General features: G+C 31.6%; 1 protein-coding gene across 1 annotated transcript in view; it reads right to left on the minus strand.

The window, feature by feature from the left end:
• Positions 1-14,324: 14,324 nt before the first annotated feature.
• LOC132755488 (erythroid differentiation-related factor 1-like) overlaps positions 14,325-21,562 on the minus strand; it is a 28,977-nt gene continuing 21,739 nt past the window's right edge. Inside the window, exon 5 of the mRNA XM_060746370.1 lies at positions 14,325-16,259. Within this exon, the coding sequence (XP_060602353.1) occupies positions 16,070-16,259 (190 nt within the window). The 3' untranslated portion in view covers positions 14,325-16,069. The remainder of the gene's footprint in view (positions 16,260-21,562) is intronic.

A 21,562-nucleotide genomic window follows, 5' to 3' on the forward strand; every position in this document is an offset into this window, starting at 1 on the left:
CTGACGATGATGATTATAGCAAATAATTAGGACTGCACAGCTGGACATATAAGATCTTTCTTTATTATTGTACAATGTTATTCAAATTTCGAACAAATAGTTGATCTGTTTTATACATATGAATTTAAAGGCGGTAGGTAAAAACAAAATATAAGCATGCCACAAATCATGAAGACTGACTACAATATTAAATAATTCAATGAAGAATAGAATGAGAGAGAAAAAAAACATATACGATTAGAAAATTTAAATTTTAATTATTATGTGACAAACTTTGCAATAGGTTTTTCTGTCCTTGGCTGGTGGAAAATTGACATATAAACCTAAATAATTGCTTTACAATGAGAACACAAAATAGAAGCTGTGATATGGTTTTGACTAGTTCATTGAGAATGCGTGAGTAAATGTTGAAACTCCCAGAAATTAGGCATGAAATAAAAATATTTTCTGAATGAATTGAACCTAACACGCCTACGTAGTATTACGTACCGAGGTAGGTTAATCTTTGTAATAGTATAATAAGTACTTTGTTTTACAAAAAGGAGAATACAACATAAATACCTCTACAAATATACTCGCTTTTATCTCGTATTTTTTTTGCGGAAAGAATTTGACGCTATTAAACAAGATCGATGTAAGCCGGGTGATATAAAGTATTTTCATACGTTGACTAGTATATAAAGTCATAATTGCAACCTTTGATTCAAACAAATAAAATGATCCGATTGTCATTATCTATAAAAAGATACTAATTCGAGGAAATACGTCAATCATATATGTTTTAGTATTTTTTTTCTTTTATTCTTTATGGATAAACGGATGTAGCAATGATAAAAACAAAGCATTTACGTTACTGGTTTAGGTATAGTCAATAATATACTAACAGTGACTTACGGCGACATTCAAATAAATATTTTGTCGACAATAAAAAGCCAACACCGCTAAATAATTGACAAATTCTTATATTGATAGCCTACCATCATGAAATTTATATGCGTATAAAAATAAATCATTAATGTACCCGATGGATTCAGTAAACTACAGAAATGAAAGGCGTGTATGTTAATAGTGTTGACGTTTTCCTTTTCTTTTCTCATGAAAATTGTCTTAGCACAGGCAAGGTTTAAAGTTGTTTTTATTATTTTCTTTATCAGCTATAACTGTTGTTGTGTTAAGTAAGACAATTCTGACGTTAATACAATGTATGTTTATAGCGAATATTCAGGGCTTTTTTTCTATAATACAAATTTTTTTCGATTGGTTGAATTTAATATTTCATGAGTGGCGGTATCTACTACAAGATGAAAATAAATGAAAAAAGCTTGAAATTTCTGTTTATTATACATATATACATTTTCCTCTTTTTGACAACACAATTTGAAAACCTTCAAATATACATTGTGTATATTAGCTGAATTTATAAAAAAGTAATCTGGCAAAACACCAGTGAAAATATGGAAAATATGTTTCACTGCAGTGAAAAATAAATTTGTACAGTGAAAATAGGGAAAATGAAATACGCATTTTATTTCATCATTTTTATAAGTATATAAAACTTATAGTAATTTCATGTTTGTATAAATGGTTATTTCAGCTGGTATATGCTATAATTTAATTAATCAATAATCACTTTCGCCAGGGACCATTTGCATATTATTAATTTTGTTGTTGTACGAGTAATTGCTATTAAGAAGATAATCAAGACAAGAAATAAGTTTTACAAAATATTTACATTCATTTACATTCAGTTTACATACAGAAAGTAAAACAAAAGTTATGTGCTTAATATTAACTACATGAAAACATATTTAAAAACGTAATCTTTTTTCTGCTAACTTGCAGTATATCTATCCATACAGGGTCTTTCAAATCTTAAAGGGAAGCAAATGAGGTTTTGTGATATGACGGGGACTGAAATAATTTCTCTTCTCAATTTCATGTTTGTTTAGACCAATGACTTGTGTGCAATGTATCTGATCATTCGCTCACTCCATTTTGCTAACTCATTCAAAAAATAATATTGTTAAACGGTATAAAGCTACATTGTTTATCTTTTGAAATATTACAAAAAATAATACTAAAATTGTATTGCTTCAATTAACAATATTATTTTTTGAATGAGTTTCATTCAACACGCCTTCATACAAACTTTGACATAATATTAAATCACGTAGTTTGTGTTTTGGTTAATCTTTATAATAATTGTATAATTACATCAGCATCTATATTAATAAATTAATCTGATAGTCGGTGTATATTAAACAGATACTATTTAATTTATACGAAGAAATACGTCATTCACTTTTTGTTTGTTTTCTTCTTAATAGATAAAAATACACGAGTGTAGAAATCATAATAATAAAGCATTAATTAAAATAAATTGATCAATTGGTCTATATGGTATGTTATCGTAAGGTCTGTGATACAAAAGATAATGGCATGACATTATTTAGAATAATATATAACAACAAACCATTAGAGTTATATATAATTCATGAATGTGTTTGGGTAGTATGAGATACATGGTGCGATATTATGACATGATTATTTCCGTTTCAAAGTCTGCAAAACGTCGTCTGCTTATGTTTGCATATTCATACAGCCCATGACTATTTTTCTCGTGCTGAGTTAGGCGTGTTAGAGGCCATTCGAGGCTTTACATTTGGTAGCGTTCCAGTTTTTCCCTCCCAACCCCACCTCCTGATTTATTGTAATTAGTACAGCTTATAGATTGGATTGTTAAAGTTTAAATATGTTTTTGTTTCAGTTTTCCTTTCATCCGGTGCTTTTAAAGAGATATGTGGCTTGCGACGTTTTGTGGTTCTTCGATATTCTTCATTCTTAGTACGTATAGGGCTGATTTTATGCGATATATGCTATCAATAATAAGCCATATTCCTTCTTGTATCTTGTTTTATATTTATCATATATTTAGTGTTAAGATGATAAGATAATAATTATTCTACACACGTTTTAAAGGAGTATCAGATAATAATATGTTCTAGAACAAAATATAATTATTCACCATATTAATTGTTCATGTTAAAGTAACAAAGGGCAATAACTGGTTCTTGTATGTTGCATTTCCTTTCAATGCGGAGGACGATTGATGAAGTGTTATTGAATAACTCTGTAACAAGTCCAAAAGTTACGCTTCTTGAGCACTGCACTTCCTCTCATTGCACTTGACCATTGTATGAAGTTGTATTGAATTCCAACTACCAGTTTTCAAGTTATGCACTGGACAAAAAGTAACCAAGGGCAATAACTGTAATTAGTCTAAATAGAGTAATGTTTCTTGTGCACAACACTTCATCTCACTGCCCTTTACCATTGTATGAAGTTTCCTTGAATTCAAACCATTAATTTTCAAGTTATGCAATGGGCAATAAAAAGAAAAAAAAGGGCAAAAACTGTAAAATTAATCAAGAAAGTGTTATGGTTTCTGTGCACTGCGTTTTCTCTCAATATACATGACAATTGTATGAAATTGTATTGAATTCCAACTAGTAGTTTGCAAGTCATGCTCCGAACACAAAAAAGCAATGGAAAAGTAACAAAGGGCAATTACACAGTAATTACTTTAAATAAAGTTATGGTTCTTGTGCACTGCACTTCTTCAAATTGTGTTTGACCATTGTATTAAGTTGTTTAGAATTCCAACCAGTAGTTATCAAGTAATGCTCAGGACAAAGAAAAGTAAGTAACAAAGGGCAATAACTCTGTAATAAGTCAAGATAGGGTTATGGTTCTTGTGCACTGCACTTTTTCTAAATGGGCTTGACCATTGTATGAAATTGAATTGAATTCCAACCATAAGTCTTTAAGATATGCTCCGAATAACGAAAATGCAACGGACCGCTGGACCAACCGACCGGCCACCGAGTCACTCCTATATACCCCCACCTCATCTTCGTTTCGGGGGTATTATTATACAAATTTCTTTTACTTAAGGTATTCTGAAGAAATTTTAATCATGATAATAACAATGATTTTGCAATCCAAGTACATCAAATATAAACAGTTATGCATTTTAAGGGTTGTTTTGACAAATATAAATCAAGTCCATAAATAAATACATGCAATAAAGTTATAATAATTTAAACTAAATTTAGATTATTGTGCACAAGCATAAAGACAATTATTGTATTACTTACAAAGTTATTCACTTGCCCCTAACTGAACTTTGGTTTTTTTTCATGTGTGGAAGCTATGCAGCCAGCTTACGGAACATGGGTGGTTCTACTCTGGTGCCTGTTTGTGCCTGAAAAACGAACGTATGGGCATGTAAGGTCTTCCTCCACCAGTTAAGTTGGAAAGTCGCCATATAACCTTTACTAAGTGATGCAACGAAACAAGTGACTTAAGGGTTAGACTATTGATATCCGTCAGTATATATAATACATGAATAGCGAAATGTTTTTAATAATCCAGACGGTATTAATTTGTCTTATCTCTATATGTTATTAATTCGTATTATTTCATCAAAAACAGATTAGAGAGCTTATCATTAAACATGACGTAAATGGATTGAACTTACCGTGACCTTTAAGGACCTAAATTAAACATGTATACACAACAATTATGTTGTGCTGAACAATCTCCAAGGATCGAAAACAATAAAATGTAACATCTTTGATTAAATGTACGGGGATATTGAACAGTCGCCAAATGGCACAAATGACACTGAAATTTGACAATAAGGTAGAGAAAAACAGAATCCCTTTAGAAAGCCCAACACGGCAAAATTGAAGATGTTGCAGACTACAAACCTCATAAGTAGTCTATTATAAAATTCTGGAAAAGCGGAATTACATTGAGAGCAACAAAAACAAAGATAAAAGTTTGGCTGAGTCTGTTAAATTATGTGATAAAAGAAAGTGTAATTAACATCTCTCACGACCCCTGGCACCGGCTTATAGGGTACTTTCAGTCATCAACACCATATTACAATAAATAATCCCGAGGTTATAAAAAAACAATACAAGAACTATAAACCCACGTACCTCTTTAGCAGTCAATAAACAAACAAATAACATTAAAACAATTCAATATATTTCAAGGACCATATATTACGGAAATGGAAAACAAGAGACTGCTCTAAACGCAGCCCCCTTCTCCCATAATTACTTAGCCACGCCTCACAGAACCATCGGTACGTTACGCAGCCGGGCAATGAAGTAAAAGAAATGCACAATGGCGGAAAAGGTTTTTTTTTCATAACTTAAACAAAAACAATGTTATAAGGAAGCCTTGGATATTTATAACTTGTAATTTATAGTACTTATTGTTTATACTTCGTTTTTATTATCCAATATGGGCGTTTTATTATCCACTATAGGTACTTCTGATACATTGATTAATTCAATGTATATCAATGTATTAATGGTTGTTCATTTGGTGTGTATTTTGAACAGTGTGCAGTATTAACAAGGCGCTTGTTATGAGTTTTTTCATTAGAGTTATGGGACTAGGAACTAAAGAGATTGGTAAAGGTGTATGAAAAGCAAATTAGACGAGAATGTATGTCACAATGAGAAAAAAATCTAAAGGCAGTGGAACATTACAATCACATAACCGTAAGAAAAAAAGTAGGTTGTTGTTAAATCATCATTTTTATATTTAATGGTTAATGCACCTTAATTTAGAGAGAGTTAATGCACCTTTTTCTCGTGCATTAACATTTGCAGAAACACAAAAACACATTTAAAACCCGGACCAGGAGGGTGAGGACTTACACGCCATTATTGCATTGAGCTAAATGTATTATGCAGGTGCCCTGAATGATTCATTTTACCCATTAATGCATTTTTTTCTCTCACTTAATGTACCTTTGCATGTGCAAGTTTTATGCAAGAATGTGCATTCATGGCATACACTGACTGAAATTGATAAAATTGTTAATGTCACTATTAAATGTCGAAATTATATTAGAAATCATGCTTTTTGATGATAATGCCGATGATGATGATGCTGACGATGATGATTATAGCAAATAATTAGGACTGCACAGCTGGACATATAAGATCTTTCTTTATTTTTGTACAATGTTATTCAAATTTCGAACAAATAGTTGATCTGTTTTATACATATGAATTTAAAGGCGGTAGGTAAAAACAAAATATAAGCATGCCACAAATCATGAAGACTGACTACAATATTAAATAATTCAATGAAGAATAGAATGAGAGAGAAAAAAAACATATACGATTAGAAAATTTAAATTTTAATTATTATGTGACAAACTTTGCAATAGGTTTTCTGTCCTTGGCTGGTGGAAAATTGACATATAAACCTAAATAATTGCTTTACAATGAGAACACAAAATAGAAGCTGTGATATGGTTTTGACTAGTTCATTGAGAATGCGTGAGTAAATGTTGAAACTCCCAGAAATTAGGCATGAAATAAAAATATTTTCTGAATGAATTGAACCTAACACGCCTACGTAGTATTACGTACCGAGGTAGGTTAATCTTTGTAATAGTATAATAAGTACTTTGTTTTACAAAAAGGAGAATACAACATAAATACCTCTACAAATATACTCGCTTTTATCTCGTATTTTTTTTGCGGAAAGAATTTGACGCTATTAAACAAGATCGATGTAAGCCGGGTGATATAAAGTATTTTCATACGTTGACTAGTATATAAAGTCATAATTGCAACCTTTGATTCAAACAAATAAAATGATCCGATTGTCATTATCTATAAAAAGATACTAATTCGAGGAAATACGTCAATCATATATGTTTTAGTATTTTTTTTTCTTTTATTCTTTATGGATAAACGGATGTAGAAATGATAAAAACAAAGCATTTATGATACTGGTTTAGGTATAGTCAATAATATACTAACAGTGACTTACGGCGACATTCAAATAAATATTTTGTCGACAATAAAAAGCCAACACCGCTAAATAATTGACAAATTCTTATATTGATAGCCTACCATCATGAAATTTATATGCGTATAAAAATAAATCATTAATGTACCCGATGGATTCAGTAAACTACAGAAATGAAAGGCGTGTATGTTAATAGTGTTGACGTTTTCCTTTTCTTTTCTCATGAAAATTGTCTTAGCACAGGCAAGGTTTAAAGTTGTTTTTATTATTTTCTTTATCAGCTATAACTGTTGTGTTAAGTAAGACAATTCTGACGTTAATACAATGTATGTTTATAGCGAATATTCAGGGCTTTTTTTTCTATAAATTTTTTCGATTGGTTTGAATTTTAATATTTCATGAGTGGCGGTATCTACTACAAGATGAAAATAAATGAAAAAAGCTTGAAATTTCTGTTTATTATACATATATACATTTTCCTCTTTTATGACAACACAATTTGAAAACCTTCAAATATACATTGTGTATATTAGCTGAATTTATAAAAAAGTAATCTGGCAAAACACCAGTGAAAATATGGAAAATATGTTTCACTGCAGTGAAAAATAAATTTGTACAGTGAAAATAGGGAAAATGAAATACGCATTTTATTTCATCAAATTTATAAGTATATAATACTTATAGTAATTTCATGTTTGTATAAATGGTTATTTCAGCTGGTATATGCTATAATTTTAATTTATCAATAATCACTTTCGCCAGGGACCATTTGCATATTATTAATTTTGTTGTTGTAATTGCTATAAAAAAGATAATCAAGACAAGAAATAAGTTTTACAAAATATTTACATTCATTTACATTCAGTTTACATAAAGAAAGTGAAACAAAAGTTATGTGTGTAATATTAACTACATGAAAGCATATTTTAAAACGCTAACTTGCCGTATATCTATCTATCTATCTATCTATCTATCTATCTATCTATCTATCTATCTATCCATCTATCCATCCATCCATCCATCCATCCATCCATACAGGGTCTTTCAAATCTATCTGATCAATCTTAAAGGGAAGCAAACGAGGTTTTGTTATATGACGGGACTGAAATAATTTCTCTTCTCAATTTCATGTTTGTTTAGACCAATGACTTGTGTACAATGTATCAGATCATTTGTTCACTCCATTTTGCGAACTCATTTAGAAAATAATATTGTTAAACGGTATAAAGCTACATTGTATATCTTTTGAAATATTACAAAAAATAATACTAAAATTATATTGCTTGGATTAACAATATTATTTTTTGAATGAGTTTCTTTCAATACGCCTTCATACAAACTTTGACATAATATTAAATTACGTAGTTTGTGTTAATCTTTATAATAATTGTATAATCACATTAGAATCTATATTAATAAATTAATCTGATTGTCTTTACGGTGTATATTAAACAGATACTTTTAATTAATACGAAGAAATACGTCATTCATTTTTTGTTTGTTTTGTTCTTGATATATAAAAATACATGTAGATGAATGTAGAAATCATAATAATAAAGCATTAAAATGAATTGATCTATTGGTCTATATGGTATATTATTATAACTTTATAAGGTCTGTAATACAAAAGATAATGGCATGACATTATTTAGAATAATATATCACAACAAACCACTAGAGTTATATATTCATGAATGTGTTTGGGTAGTATGAGATACATGGTGCGATATTATGACAGTCCCCGTACATAAATATAATTATTTTCGTTTCAAAGTCGGCAAAACTTCGTCTGTTATGTTTGCATATTCATATAGCCTATGATTATTGGCGGGTAAATGCTCGTTTCCTCGTGCTGAGTATAAAAGCACAACTAGGCGTGTTTTAGGCCATTCGAGGGTTAACATTTGGTAGCGTAACCTATCGTTCCAGTTTTTCCCTCCCACACCCCCTCCCGATTTATTTTAATTAGAACAGCTTATAACTGACAAGTTTTGTTATAGATTGGGTTGTTAAAGTTTTGATAAGTTTTTGTTTCAGTTTCCTTTCATCCGATGGTTTTCAAGAGATATGTGGCTTGCGTCATTTTTTGGTTCTTCGATATTCTTTATTCTTAGTACGTATAGGGCTGATTTTATGCGATATATGCTATCAATAATAAGCCATATTACTACTTATGTCTTGTTTTATATTTATCATATATTTAGTTTAAATATGATAAGATAATAATTATTTTACACGCGTTTTAAAGGAATAAACGTATTTATATATCAGATAATTATATGTTCTAGAACAAAATATAATTATTCACCATATTAATTGTTCATGCTAAAGTAACAAAGGGCAATAACTCTTTTATTTATCAATGGAAATTATGATGTGTTTTGAATAACTACTGTAAACAAGTCCAAGTTCGTTCTTTAACTCATTCTTGATGATTGAACCATTGTATGAAGTTAAATTGAATTCCAACTATAGTTTTCAAGTTATGTCCTGGATAAAAAGTAAGCCATGGGCATATAGATAATTAGTCCTAAACTAGAGTTATGTATTCATTGGTTGGGACAGAACATTCATATATACAGTCCCTTACATTTTATGTAAGTTTCCTTGCAATTCAATACCATATAATTATAAAGCTTATTCATGTGCGAATAAAAAGAAAATAGGCGAAACTGTAAAATTTAATCAGGTAACATTTTGTTCGTACACTTGCGTTTTCTCTCATATATACATGACAATTGTATAATTGGTATTAAATTTTCAAATGTAGTTTGCAAGTCATGCTCCGAACACAAAAAAGCAATGGAAAAGTAACAAAGGGCAATTACACAGTAATTACTTTAAATAAAGTTATGGTTCTTGTGCACTGCACTTCTTCAAATTGTTTTGACCATTGTATTAAGTTGTTTAGAATTCCAACCAGTAGTTTTCAAGTAATGCTTAGGACAAAGAAAAGTAAGTAACAAAGGGCAATAACTCTGTAATTAGTCAAGATAGGGTTATGGTTCTTGTGCACTGCACTTTCTCTAAATGGGCTTGACCATTGTATGAAATTGAATTGAATTCCAACCATAAGTCTTTAAGATATGCTCCGAATAAAGAAAATGCAACGGACCGCTGGACCGACCGACCGGCCACCGAGTCACTCCTATATACCCCCACCCCATCTTCGTTTCGGGGGTATTATTATACAAATTTCTTTTACTTTAGGTATTCTAAAGAAATTTTAATCATGATAATAACAATGATTTTGCAATCCAAGTACATCAAATATAAACAGTTATGCATTTTAAGGGTTGTTTTGACAAATATAAATCATGTCCATAAATAAATACATGCAATAACGTTATAATAATTTAAACTAAATTCAGATATTGTGCACAAGCATAAAGACAATTATAACTGAACTTTGGTTTTTTCATGTGTGGAAGCTATGCAGCCAGCTTACGGAACATGGGTGGTTCTACTCTGGTGCCTGTTTGTGCCTGAAAAACGAACGTATGGGCATGTAAGGTCTTCCTCGAAAGTCGGCATATAACCTTTACAATATTGATGCAACGAAAAATGTGACTTAATTAAGGGTTGGAATATTGATATACGTCAGTAAAGTATAATACATGTATAGCGAATTGTTTTTAATTATCTATACGGTATTAACTTGTCTTATCTATATGTTATTTATACGTATTATTTCATCAAAAAAAGATTAGAGAGCTTATCATTAAACATTACGTGAATGGATTGAACTTACCGTGACCTTCCATTTAAGATCTAAATTTAAGATTTCACATAAAGTGTCTTCAAATTTTCACTATTATCTTGACAAAATGGCAAAGGTGAAACGGCTATCAAAACAATAAAGTTTTAAATGTGTTATTACAAGTACTAATTAATATCAACGAAACAAACAAAAAAATGCCTCAAAATGGTTTTTATTACTAGTACTTATCAATTACAAGTCTAACCTTTACTTATTTTAACTCGATTACAAAACAAGTACTTATACTAATCACTTTCGGGCTTTCTGGAACTAACAAGTATTGGTGTCCTATGAAGAACTGGGATTTATTTTGGATAGGGCTCAAACTCGTGCCTCCTGAGAAGATGCACTTTACCTCTTCACGACATTATCAACAGGAAAAACATGGCTGAATTTTTTTTTTATTTAAATGTTAGAAATGCGTCTTTAGGTTGTACTTTTTTTATATCGTTTTAAAATATCAGAATGTCCACAAATACTGGCAAACTCCGTTCTCTGTTGAGCCGGTTTTTTTTCTAATATAGAAAAATCTGGAAAAGAGGAGATTACTAGAGCTTCCCCGAGTTGGGGCGGCAATTTTCGTCCGATGGCAAATATACAAGCAAAATTTACCTTGAATCAAATTGTTCTGTGATGGAAGGTTTGTTATACAATAAATAATAACGTTGATAGTATTGCATAACAACATATCACGAAATATTTATATATGGATGTTGTTGTTACATATATAGAACAAAATATTATTTTTCTTCATATAAATATACATACTAAATCGCGTAGACTTTTATCAACTTCTTTTTTTTTTCAAGCAATGTTAATTAGAATATCCAAATGATAATGTTTATTGTTTTTATCACAATTTGAAATTCTAAAGGAAAATGTGCCCATTGTAGACCTATCCACTTGTAAGAGAATAAATTAGCCTGTAATATTTTAACACTGACCCAGTTATGAATCTGTTTTGCAACTCAAATGTGATAGCGAAAGCTGGTTATCAGTGGCAATATTTCTAGGTGACAAGTTAGCTCTTTTTATAGTTAATTAGGAATGCTTACTGGAAAATAGACTGTATTTATGTTGTTTAGCCGAATGTAAAAAAAATAAACTTGCCATGTGATTTGATATTTCATACTTGCAAAACAGAGTGAATAAACTGGTTGCACTTTGTGCAATCAGGCCTTGAAAAGAACTGGTTCTGTGCTGTGCAAATATTTAAACAGGGACAAGAGCTCTAGTTATATTCAGTTGATTGCAGTGAAAATATTTAAGGTCACCTGTATTTGGTATAACATATACATGTACTACTTTTGCTATATGGTCACAAGTATATAACAGATTTTTTTTTCTAATTTTTGAAAATTCTGATTCAGCAATGTTTTGAGATAGTCCCCTGACATGAATCCATGTTGACTTATCCGTTACAACTGTCTAGGAAGAAAAGAATGCTCCAAATATTTTTCATGTTTTTATTGGGTGTAAAATCACGTCTTTTATTATACGGCGACATTACAAGATTTTATTCCAAATACATGTGGGTATTATACCCATGAGCACACAGCATATATACAAACATACATACATAAACATAATATCAAGGTCATTAAACATATATAACATATATTTAGCATTTACTGTATATTTGAGTCATAAGTTTGCTTTAATATGAACAGAATAACATATTACAGCAAGGTTTAAATGAAGTACAGGTTTTACATAATGATATCAATTAAGTAACATTACATTTACCTTCCTAGGTACTATAATTTACGAATATTCATCATTACAGGTCTATTGTCATTACGTGGCTTACATCTGTCATTTTAGAAAAGCAGAGTAATGGAGAGCTGTAGGGATGGTGTAGCAGAATGCCACCTTCCGTCTGGTTGCTGCGGCGCTTGGTGTACACCACACCGTCATCAGCAGAGCCTGGGAGAGATACCGGCTACATGGTACATGGCCAGGAGGCATGCTGGAGGTCGGCAAAGGGTCACAACACCAGCTCAGGATCGGTTTTTGGTCGTTCAGGCACGTCGTACAAGGTTTTCGACAGCAAATTCTCTTCGAAATGACCTTGCTAATGCTGCGAAGTCCGTGTTCCCACGCAGACGGTACGTAGAAGGTTGCATGAAGGTAATTTGCGGTCGAGAAGACCTTGCATAGATATCCACTTGACATCGCCAGACTCGTTTGGAATGGACCATTGAGCTTAAACGGTAAAACCATGCAACACTGGAGACACGTTCTGTTCACTGATGAGTTTAGGTTCTGCCTCTATAATTTCTCTGGACAGATTATGGTTCTTGTGCACTGCACTTCCTCTTATTGTGCTTGACTATTGTATGAAGTTCTTTTCAAGTTATACTCCGGACAAGTAAAAGTATCAAAGGGCAATAACTCTGTAATTTGTCAAAAAGGTGTTATGGTTCTTGTGCACTGCACTTCCCCTTATGGTACTTGGCCATTGTATGAAGTTTTGAATTCCAACTGGTAGTTTTCAAGTTATGCTCAGGACAAGGAAAAGTGACAAAGGGCAATAACTCTGCAATTAGTCAAGATTGAGTTATGGTTCTTGTGCACTGCACTTCCTCTCAATGTGCTTGATCATTGTATGAAGTAATACCAAATTCCAACCATTAGTCTTTAAGTTATGGTCTGGACAAAAAAAAAGCAATGGAAAAGTAACCAAGGGCAATTACTCTGTAATGACTTTAGATAGAGTTATGGTTCTTGTGCACTGCACTTCCCCAATATTTGCTTGACCATTGTATGAAATTTTGAATTCCAAGCAGTAGTTTTCAAGTTATGCTCCAGACAACGAAAAGTAACAAGGGCAATAACTCTGTAATTAGTCAAGATAGAGTTATGGTTCTTAAGCACTTCGATTTCTCTCAATGAGCTTGACCATTGTATGAAGATGTATTGAATTCCAACCATTAGTCTTCAAGTTATGTTTAGGACAAGGAAAATGCAATGGACTGCTGGACCGACCAACCGACACAGAATGACTCCTATATACCCCCAAACTTCCTTTCGAGGGTATAATGATGTGAAGATTATCCAACTGCCATCTATCCATATTTTAAGTTTCATAAAAAAGTTCAGTTCTTTTTGACTGATCACAAATATTGTTATGTTTTCCATGTTTTAAGCCTATTTGTTGCCATAGCAACCAATTTATTTAACATAGGAAGAAAAAAAAAAGACATGCATAATCTCCAGACTGACATCTACCCATATTTCAAGTTTATGTGTTAACTTTCCCATATTTTCAGTCTTTTGTTGCCAAAGCAACCAATTTATTCAACATAAAGATGTGCATAGTCTCTATACTTCCATCTATCAATATATCAAGTTTCATAAAAAATATTTTCAGTACTTTTTGCTTTATTGCAGGATTCAGTTTTGCGGACAGACTGACAGACAGTCAGAAAGACAGATGAACAGTAAACCTTAAGTCCCCCTGCTTCTATTTGTCCAAACAGAACAAGGTACTAACACCACAAAATTTTTGAAACCGCTCTGAGAGACAACCATTCTTTGTCCAAGGGGAGTAATTGCCACTCTTCAGAATCAAAACAATGACTTGTGTATTACATATTTGATGCTCTCCCTATAGATCTAAGTGGACAGACTTGCCTATACAACTGTAAGCATTTTCTAGAAGAATAAAGTACAAATGTACACCATTTTGATAACCACATATAACAACATTGTTACATGAGTATCAAAACATTTATTAAAGAAGACTTTAACAATTATATTTTTAAAAACATGTAAAACATATAACTATACATACATATAGCTGAATACAATACCCATGTACGGATTTTTCCGTCAAAAATTTTATCACAGAGAAAGAACAATTATGCTTTATGTATTTATACATGCTTTTCAAATAATCATATAAGCATTTTCTCTATCTTAACAACAAGATATGTTTGTAAAACATGTATGCTCCCTATCAGCAGCCAATTAGTCATGCGATCAGGTTATTATGCATGACTTCTGACCCATTGAACAAACAATTAATAAGGGTTATCTAGTATCTTCTGGTCAGGTCTAGTCAAGTTTGAAGTTCCTAGGCCTAAGGGTTCTTTAGTTATCACTCGGAAACCATTTGGTCTACGGACTGACAAGTGCAAAGCAATATACCCCCTCTTCTTCGAAGTGGGGGCATAATAAATTGAACTGAATGCATTTACTTTGTACTGAATGAAAGGTTTTGATAAGGGTTATTAAGTCAACCGGGATCAAATGATACAATAAACAAGGAGCTTTTCAATAAAATAAGAATAAACATCAGAAACTTTGTCTGTTATTGTTATAAACTTGGTTTATACATGTACGTTCTGAAAAAATCGGCCTAAATTGTTATGCACCTGTTCATTTTTCTGTCCATCCATCTATTAGCAATTTTGTGTTTGCTCTGTATCTCTTAAATGATGGAAAGAAATTTAAAATACTTGATAGAAAGGTAAACCATGAGACGAAGTGCAGAGCGCAGATGTGACATTCCCCATGTCAAGGCCAAGGTCATACTAAGTCATGATGTATGAATTTTAACATTTTGTGTCTGCTCTGTATCAAATCTAGGCAATTGAAACTACTAGCAGTTGGCAGAAATGTTACTTATAAAAAGTGCAGGTTTGGCATTTTTCAAGACTAAGTCATTACTGGAGGTCAAAGGTCAAAATACTGTCTTCTAACTTTCATTACTTGATGGTTTGTCAAATTAGTTGGCATATGTCTTCATCTCCATCAGATGGCGTGTCATGAGCAAGACCTGTCTGTAACCCAAGGTCACTTAATGTTGGGCTTAAAGATCAAAGGTCAAATAGTGGTCTTCAAATACCCTCCTTGGTTTATTTTTTTTTTTTTTTTGATGTATTATTAAAATATTTGGTAGATGTTTTCACCAAGGTCAAAGTCTGATGCTGGTCGCAAACGCACTACGTTGGTTTTGTCGTGACGCGGCTCAAATGTATTGAACAATGTGTTATTATTAGGTTAAAGTGAAATTTTTGCTCTCGGGTTTATATTTGTTGAATTTATTACTATTATGGCAATAATTATAGCAATAAAACATGCATACATAAAGTAACCATTGTTTATACCATCAAGACTACAACATTGACCTTTTCACAATTCTGAAATACATGTCTCTAAACCTTATAATGAAATAGTAATATGTTACTATTATCGTTTAAAAATGTCTTTATAATTAACTAAGAGTAAAAATGTCTTTATAATTAACTAAGAGATTTACGAGATATTTTTAACATCTTTATACTATCTGTACTTCAAAAGACAAACAAACTTCAAGATATAAATACATTGTTGCTTTTTAAATATACGAGTACATACATTTAAATGGCATCAAATGCACAGGCAGTGAAATAAGAACTGGTTATTTTTTTCCTAATTTTTCTGTGTCAATGCTGTGATAATAATAATTATTCAAGATCAGGTCACTTCGGATTCTTGGTTAGAGCCTATTTTATGGCAAAAATTAGAGACCTGTTGTAGAAATGTCTCCAGAAAGGCACATTTACTCTGTAGCTTATTCAACACTTTGTCTGACGTATCAATAGATAAACTGTTGGCATACAAAACTTTCAACTCTGCTAACATTGTGGAATTCTGTCTGCTTGCACTGAAATAAACAAAATATTTTTTTTTTCTCTTAATGTTTTATATCATTAGTTGATATATACATGTGTTGTTATATATCATCATTTGATATACATGTGTTATTCTACATGTACACCACTTCCTTGTTTACTTTTATTAGTTATAAAGATTATTGACAGGTTATATGGCCCTATATAAATGTCTATGTGGAAATATAACCCAAGCAGCTAGGTGAGGTTTATATTGCAAACAACCATTTATATATGGTTATATAACCTGTCAGGAATATTCATAACGAATTTATAATGCAGCAAACTACCTTTTTTAAGAAAATAGGGAAATTTCTTAGAAAATTGACAGCAGTGGTGTATACAAAATTATATAAACATCACACTTATCCAATGAAAAGTCACATTACAAATGTTATAACAATATTATAAAGTTTAATATACAGGTTTGTAAAGCATGCTATTTGAAATATACATAAACACTCTCTTAAAATCACCTGACTACTCGATTTAAATGAAGAAACAAGGTCATGAGCATAAAAGGGCTTGAACCCATGATTCCTGTTTGTGAAGGAGACCCCTCAACCTACCTGAAAGCAACCCATCATACCTACCTTAATTTGATCTCAAATATTAGTGACAATATTTAATTCCTCCTAAATTTGGCACAAAAACATTGATAATAATTATCCTTATTATAAATACCAAATCAATCACAGGTTGTTTTGTAATAATATTAGAAATGTAATTAAAAAAAAATTTCTAATTCATTTAGTAATGCTTATTTTGAAATATATATATGTATATACAGTTTCGTATATGAATTGAAAGTCTAACAATATTATCAAATCCTCACTTAACCAACCTGAAACTTTACAATACATGTGGACTTTTCCAAGCACCACATATTCTGACTGGGTCTCTAAAGTGGAAGATTAACCAACATAACTTGAAAGACTACATAAGTAGCAATAAACAATTACCATGATAACAGGATAGAAAGCATTAAGTAGCAATGAACATTTACCAACATTACGAGAAAGAGTGCATAATCAGCAATGAGCATTTACCAACAAAACATGATAGAGTGCATAAGTAACATTGAACATTTACCAACAAAACATGATGGAGTGCATAAGTAGCAATGAGCAGTTACCAACAAAACATGATAGAGAGCAGAAGTATCAATGAGCATTTACCAACAAAACATGATATAGTGCATAAGTATCAATGAACATTTACCAACAAAACATGATAGAGAGCATAAGGATCAATGAGCATTTACCAACAAAACATGATAGAGTGCAAAAGTAGCAATAATCCTTTTCCAACAAAACGTGATAGAAAGCATTAAGTAGCAATGAACATTTACCAACAAAACGTGATAGAAAGCATAAAGTAGCAATGAATATTTACCAAAAAAACATGATAGAGTGCATAAGTGTCAATGAACATTTACCAACAAAACATGATAGAGAGCATAAGTATCAATGAACATTTACCAACAAAACATGATAGAGAGCATAAGTATCAATGAACATTTACCAACAAAACATGATAGAGTGCATAAGTAGCAATGAGCAGTTACCAACAAAACATGATAGAGTGCATAAGTAGCAATGAGCATTTACCAACAAAACATGATAGAGTTCATAAGTATCAATGAACATATTCCAACAAAACATGATAGAGAGCATAAGTAACATTTAACATTTACCAACAAAACATGATAGAGTGCATAAGTATCAATGAGCATTTACCAACAAAACATGATAGAGTTCATAAGTATCAATGAACATATTCCAACAAAACATGATAGAGAGCATAAGTATCAATGAACTCTTTCCAACAAAACATGAAAGAGTTCATTAGAATCAATGAACATATTCCAACAAAACATGATAGAGAGCATAAGTATCAATGAGCATTTACCAACAAAACATGAAAAAGTGCATAAGTATCAATGAGCATTTACCAACAAAACATGATAGAGTGCATAAGTAGCAATGACCATTTTCCAACAAAACATGAAAGAGAGCATAAGTATCAATGAACATTTACCAACAAAACATGATAGAGAGCATAAGTATCAATAAGCATTTACCAACAAAATATGATAGAGTGTGTCAGTAACAATGATCATTTACCAACAAAACATGATAGAGTGCATAAGTATCAATGAGCATTTACCAACAAAACATGATAGAGTTCATAAGTATCAATGAACTCTTACCAACAAAACATGATATAGTGCATAAGTGTTAATGTACATTTACCAACAAAACATGATATAGTGCATAAGTGTCAATGAACATTTACCAACAAAACATGATAGAGTGCATAAATATCAATGAGCATTTACCAACAAAACATGATAGAGTGTGTAAGTAACAATGAACATTTACCAACAAAACATGATAGAGTGCATAAGTAGCAATGAGCATTTACCAACAAAACATGATAGAGTGCATAAGTAGCAATGAGCATTTACCAACAAAACATGATAGAGTTCATAAGTATCAATGAACATATTCCAACAAAACATGATAGAGAGCATAAGTAACAATTAACATTTACCAACAAAACATGATAGAGTGCATAAGTATCAATGAGCATTTACCAACAAAACATGATAGAGTTCATAAGTATCAATGAACATATTCCAACAAAACATGATAGAGAGCATAAGTATCAATGAACTCTTACCAACAAAACATGATATAATGCATAAGTATCAATGAGCATTTACCAACAAAACATGATAGAGTTCATAAGAATCAATGAACATATTCCAACAAAACATGATAGAGAGCATAAGTATCAATGAGCATTTACCAACAAAACATGAAAAAGTGCATAAGTATCAATGAGCATTTACCAACAAAACATGATAGGGTGCATAAGTAGCAATGACCATTTTCCAACAAAACATGATAGAGAGCATAAGTATCAATGAACATTTACCAACAAAACATGATAGAGAGCATAAGTATCAATAAGCATTTACCAACAAAACATGATAGAGTGTGTCAGTAACAATGATCATTTACCAACAAAACATGATAGAGTGCATAAGTATCAATGAGCATTTACCAACAAAACATGATAGAGTTCATAAGTATCAATGAACACTTACCAACAAAACATGATATAGTGCATAAGTGTCAATGAACATTTACCAACAAAACATGATATAGTGCATAAGTGTCAATGAACATTTACCAACAAAACATGATAGAGTGCATAAATATCAATGAGCATTTACCAACAAAACATGATAGAGTGTGTAAGTAACAATGAACATTTACCAACAAAACATGATAGAGAGCATAAGTAGCAATGAACATTTACCAACAAAAGGTGATAGAGTGCATAAGTATCAATGAACATTTACCAACAAAACATGATAGAGAGCATAAGTAGCAATGAACATTTACCAACAAAATGTGATAAAGTGCATAAGTATCAATGAACATTTACCAACAAAACATGATATAGAGCATGATAACATGATAGAGAGCATAAGTATCAATGAACATTTACCAACAAAACATGATAGAGAGCATAAGTATCAATAAGCGTTTACCAACAAAACATGATAGAGTGTGTCAGTAACAATGAACATTTACCAACAAAACATGATAGAGAGCATAAGTAGCAATGAACATTTACCAACAAATTGTGATAGATTGCATAAGTATCAATGAACATTTACCAACAAAACATGATAAAGAGCATAAGTAGCAATGATAACATGATAGAGATCATAAGTATCAATGAACATTTACCAACAAAACATGATAGAGTGTGTAAGTAACAATGAACATTAACCAACAAAACGTGATAGAGTGCATAAGTATCAATGAGCATTTACAAACAAAACATGATAGAGAGCATAAGTAGCAATGAGCATTTACCAACAAAACATGATATAATGCATAAGTGTCAATGAGCATTTACCAACAAAACATGATATAATGCATAAGTGTCAATGAACATCTACCAACAAAACATGATATAGTGCATAAGTGTCAATGAACATTTACCAACAAAACATGATATAATGCATAAGTGTCAATGAACATCTACCAACAAAACATGATATAGTGCATAAGTGTCAATGAACATTTACCAACAAAACATGATAGAGTGCATAAATATCAATGAGCATTTACCAATAAAACATGATAGAGTGTGTAAGTAACAATGAACATTTACCAACAAAACATGATATAGAGCATAAGTAGCAATGGACATTTACCAACAAAACATGATAGAGAGCATAAGTATAAGTTTTGACCCCAGGGCTTTTATTTTAACAAACTTTGTAGACACTTACTAGAAAATGTTTCATGCTTAATATCTAAACTCTAGCTATTTGGTTTTTTTCAAAGAAGATTTTTAAGTTTTTGCTATACACATATAAGGAAAATCAATGACCCCCGGGGCAGGGCCAATTTTGACCCCAGGGCTTTAATTTGAACAAACTTTGTAGACACTCACTAGAAGATGTTTCATGCTTAATATATAAACTCTAGCTATTTGGGTTTTTTCAAAGAAGATTTTTTAAGTTTTTGCTATACACATACAAGGAAAATCAATGACCCCCAGGTGGGGCTAATTTTGACCCAAGGGCTTTTCTTTGAACAAATTGGTAGACACCTATAAGAACATGTTTCATGCTAAATATCTTAGCTCTAGCTCTTTGAGTTCTTTAAAAAAAGATTTTTTAAGTTTTTACTATATGCATATAGGGAAAATCAATGACCCCCTGGGGCAGGGCCAATTTTGACCCAAGGGCTTTTCTTTGAACAAACTTGGTAGACACTCATTAGAAGACGTTTCATGCAAAATATCTTAGCTCTAGCTTTTTGGGTTCTTTAAAAGAAGATTTTTTAAGTTTTTACTATATGCATATAGGGAAAATCAATGACCCCCTGGGGCAGGGCCAATTTTGACCCCAGGGCTTTCATTTGAACAAACTTGGTAGACACTCACTAGAAGATGTTTCATGCCAAATATCTAAGCTCTAGATCTTGGGTTTTTTAAAAGGAGATATTTAAAGTTTTTTTCTTTCGGTTGCCATGGCAACCAGAGTTCTGCATGGAATTAAATTCTTTGAACAATTTTTAAAAGTGACCACCAAAGGGACATTCCTGTGAAGTTTGGATAAAATTGGCTTAGTGGTTTATGAGGAGATGTCATTTAAAGTAAAAGTTTACGGACGGATGGACGACGGAAGGACGAAAAGCGATCACAAAAGCTCACCCTGTCACTTTGTGACAGGTGAGCTAAAAACAAAACAAAGAACATTCTT

The sequence above is a fragment of the Ruditapes philippinarum genome, unplaced genomic scaffold (assembly GCF_026571515.1).
Source record: "Ruditapes philippinarum isolate M1 unplaced genomic scaffold, ASM2657151v2 ctg219_1_1_1_1, whole genome shotgun sequence".
Lineage (NCBI taxonomy): Eukaryota > Metazoa > Mollusca > Bivalvia > Venerida > Veneridae > Ruditapes > Ruditapes philippinarum.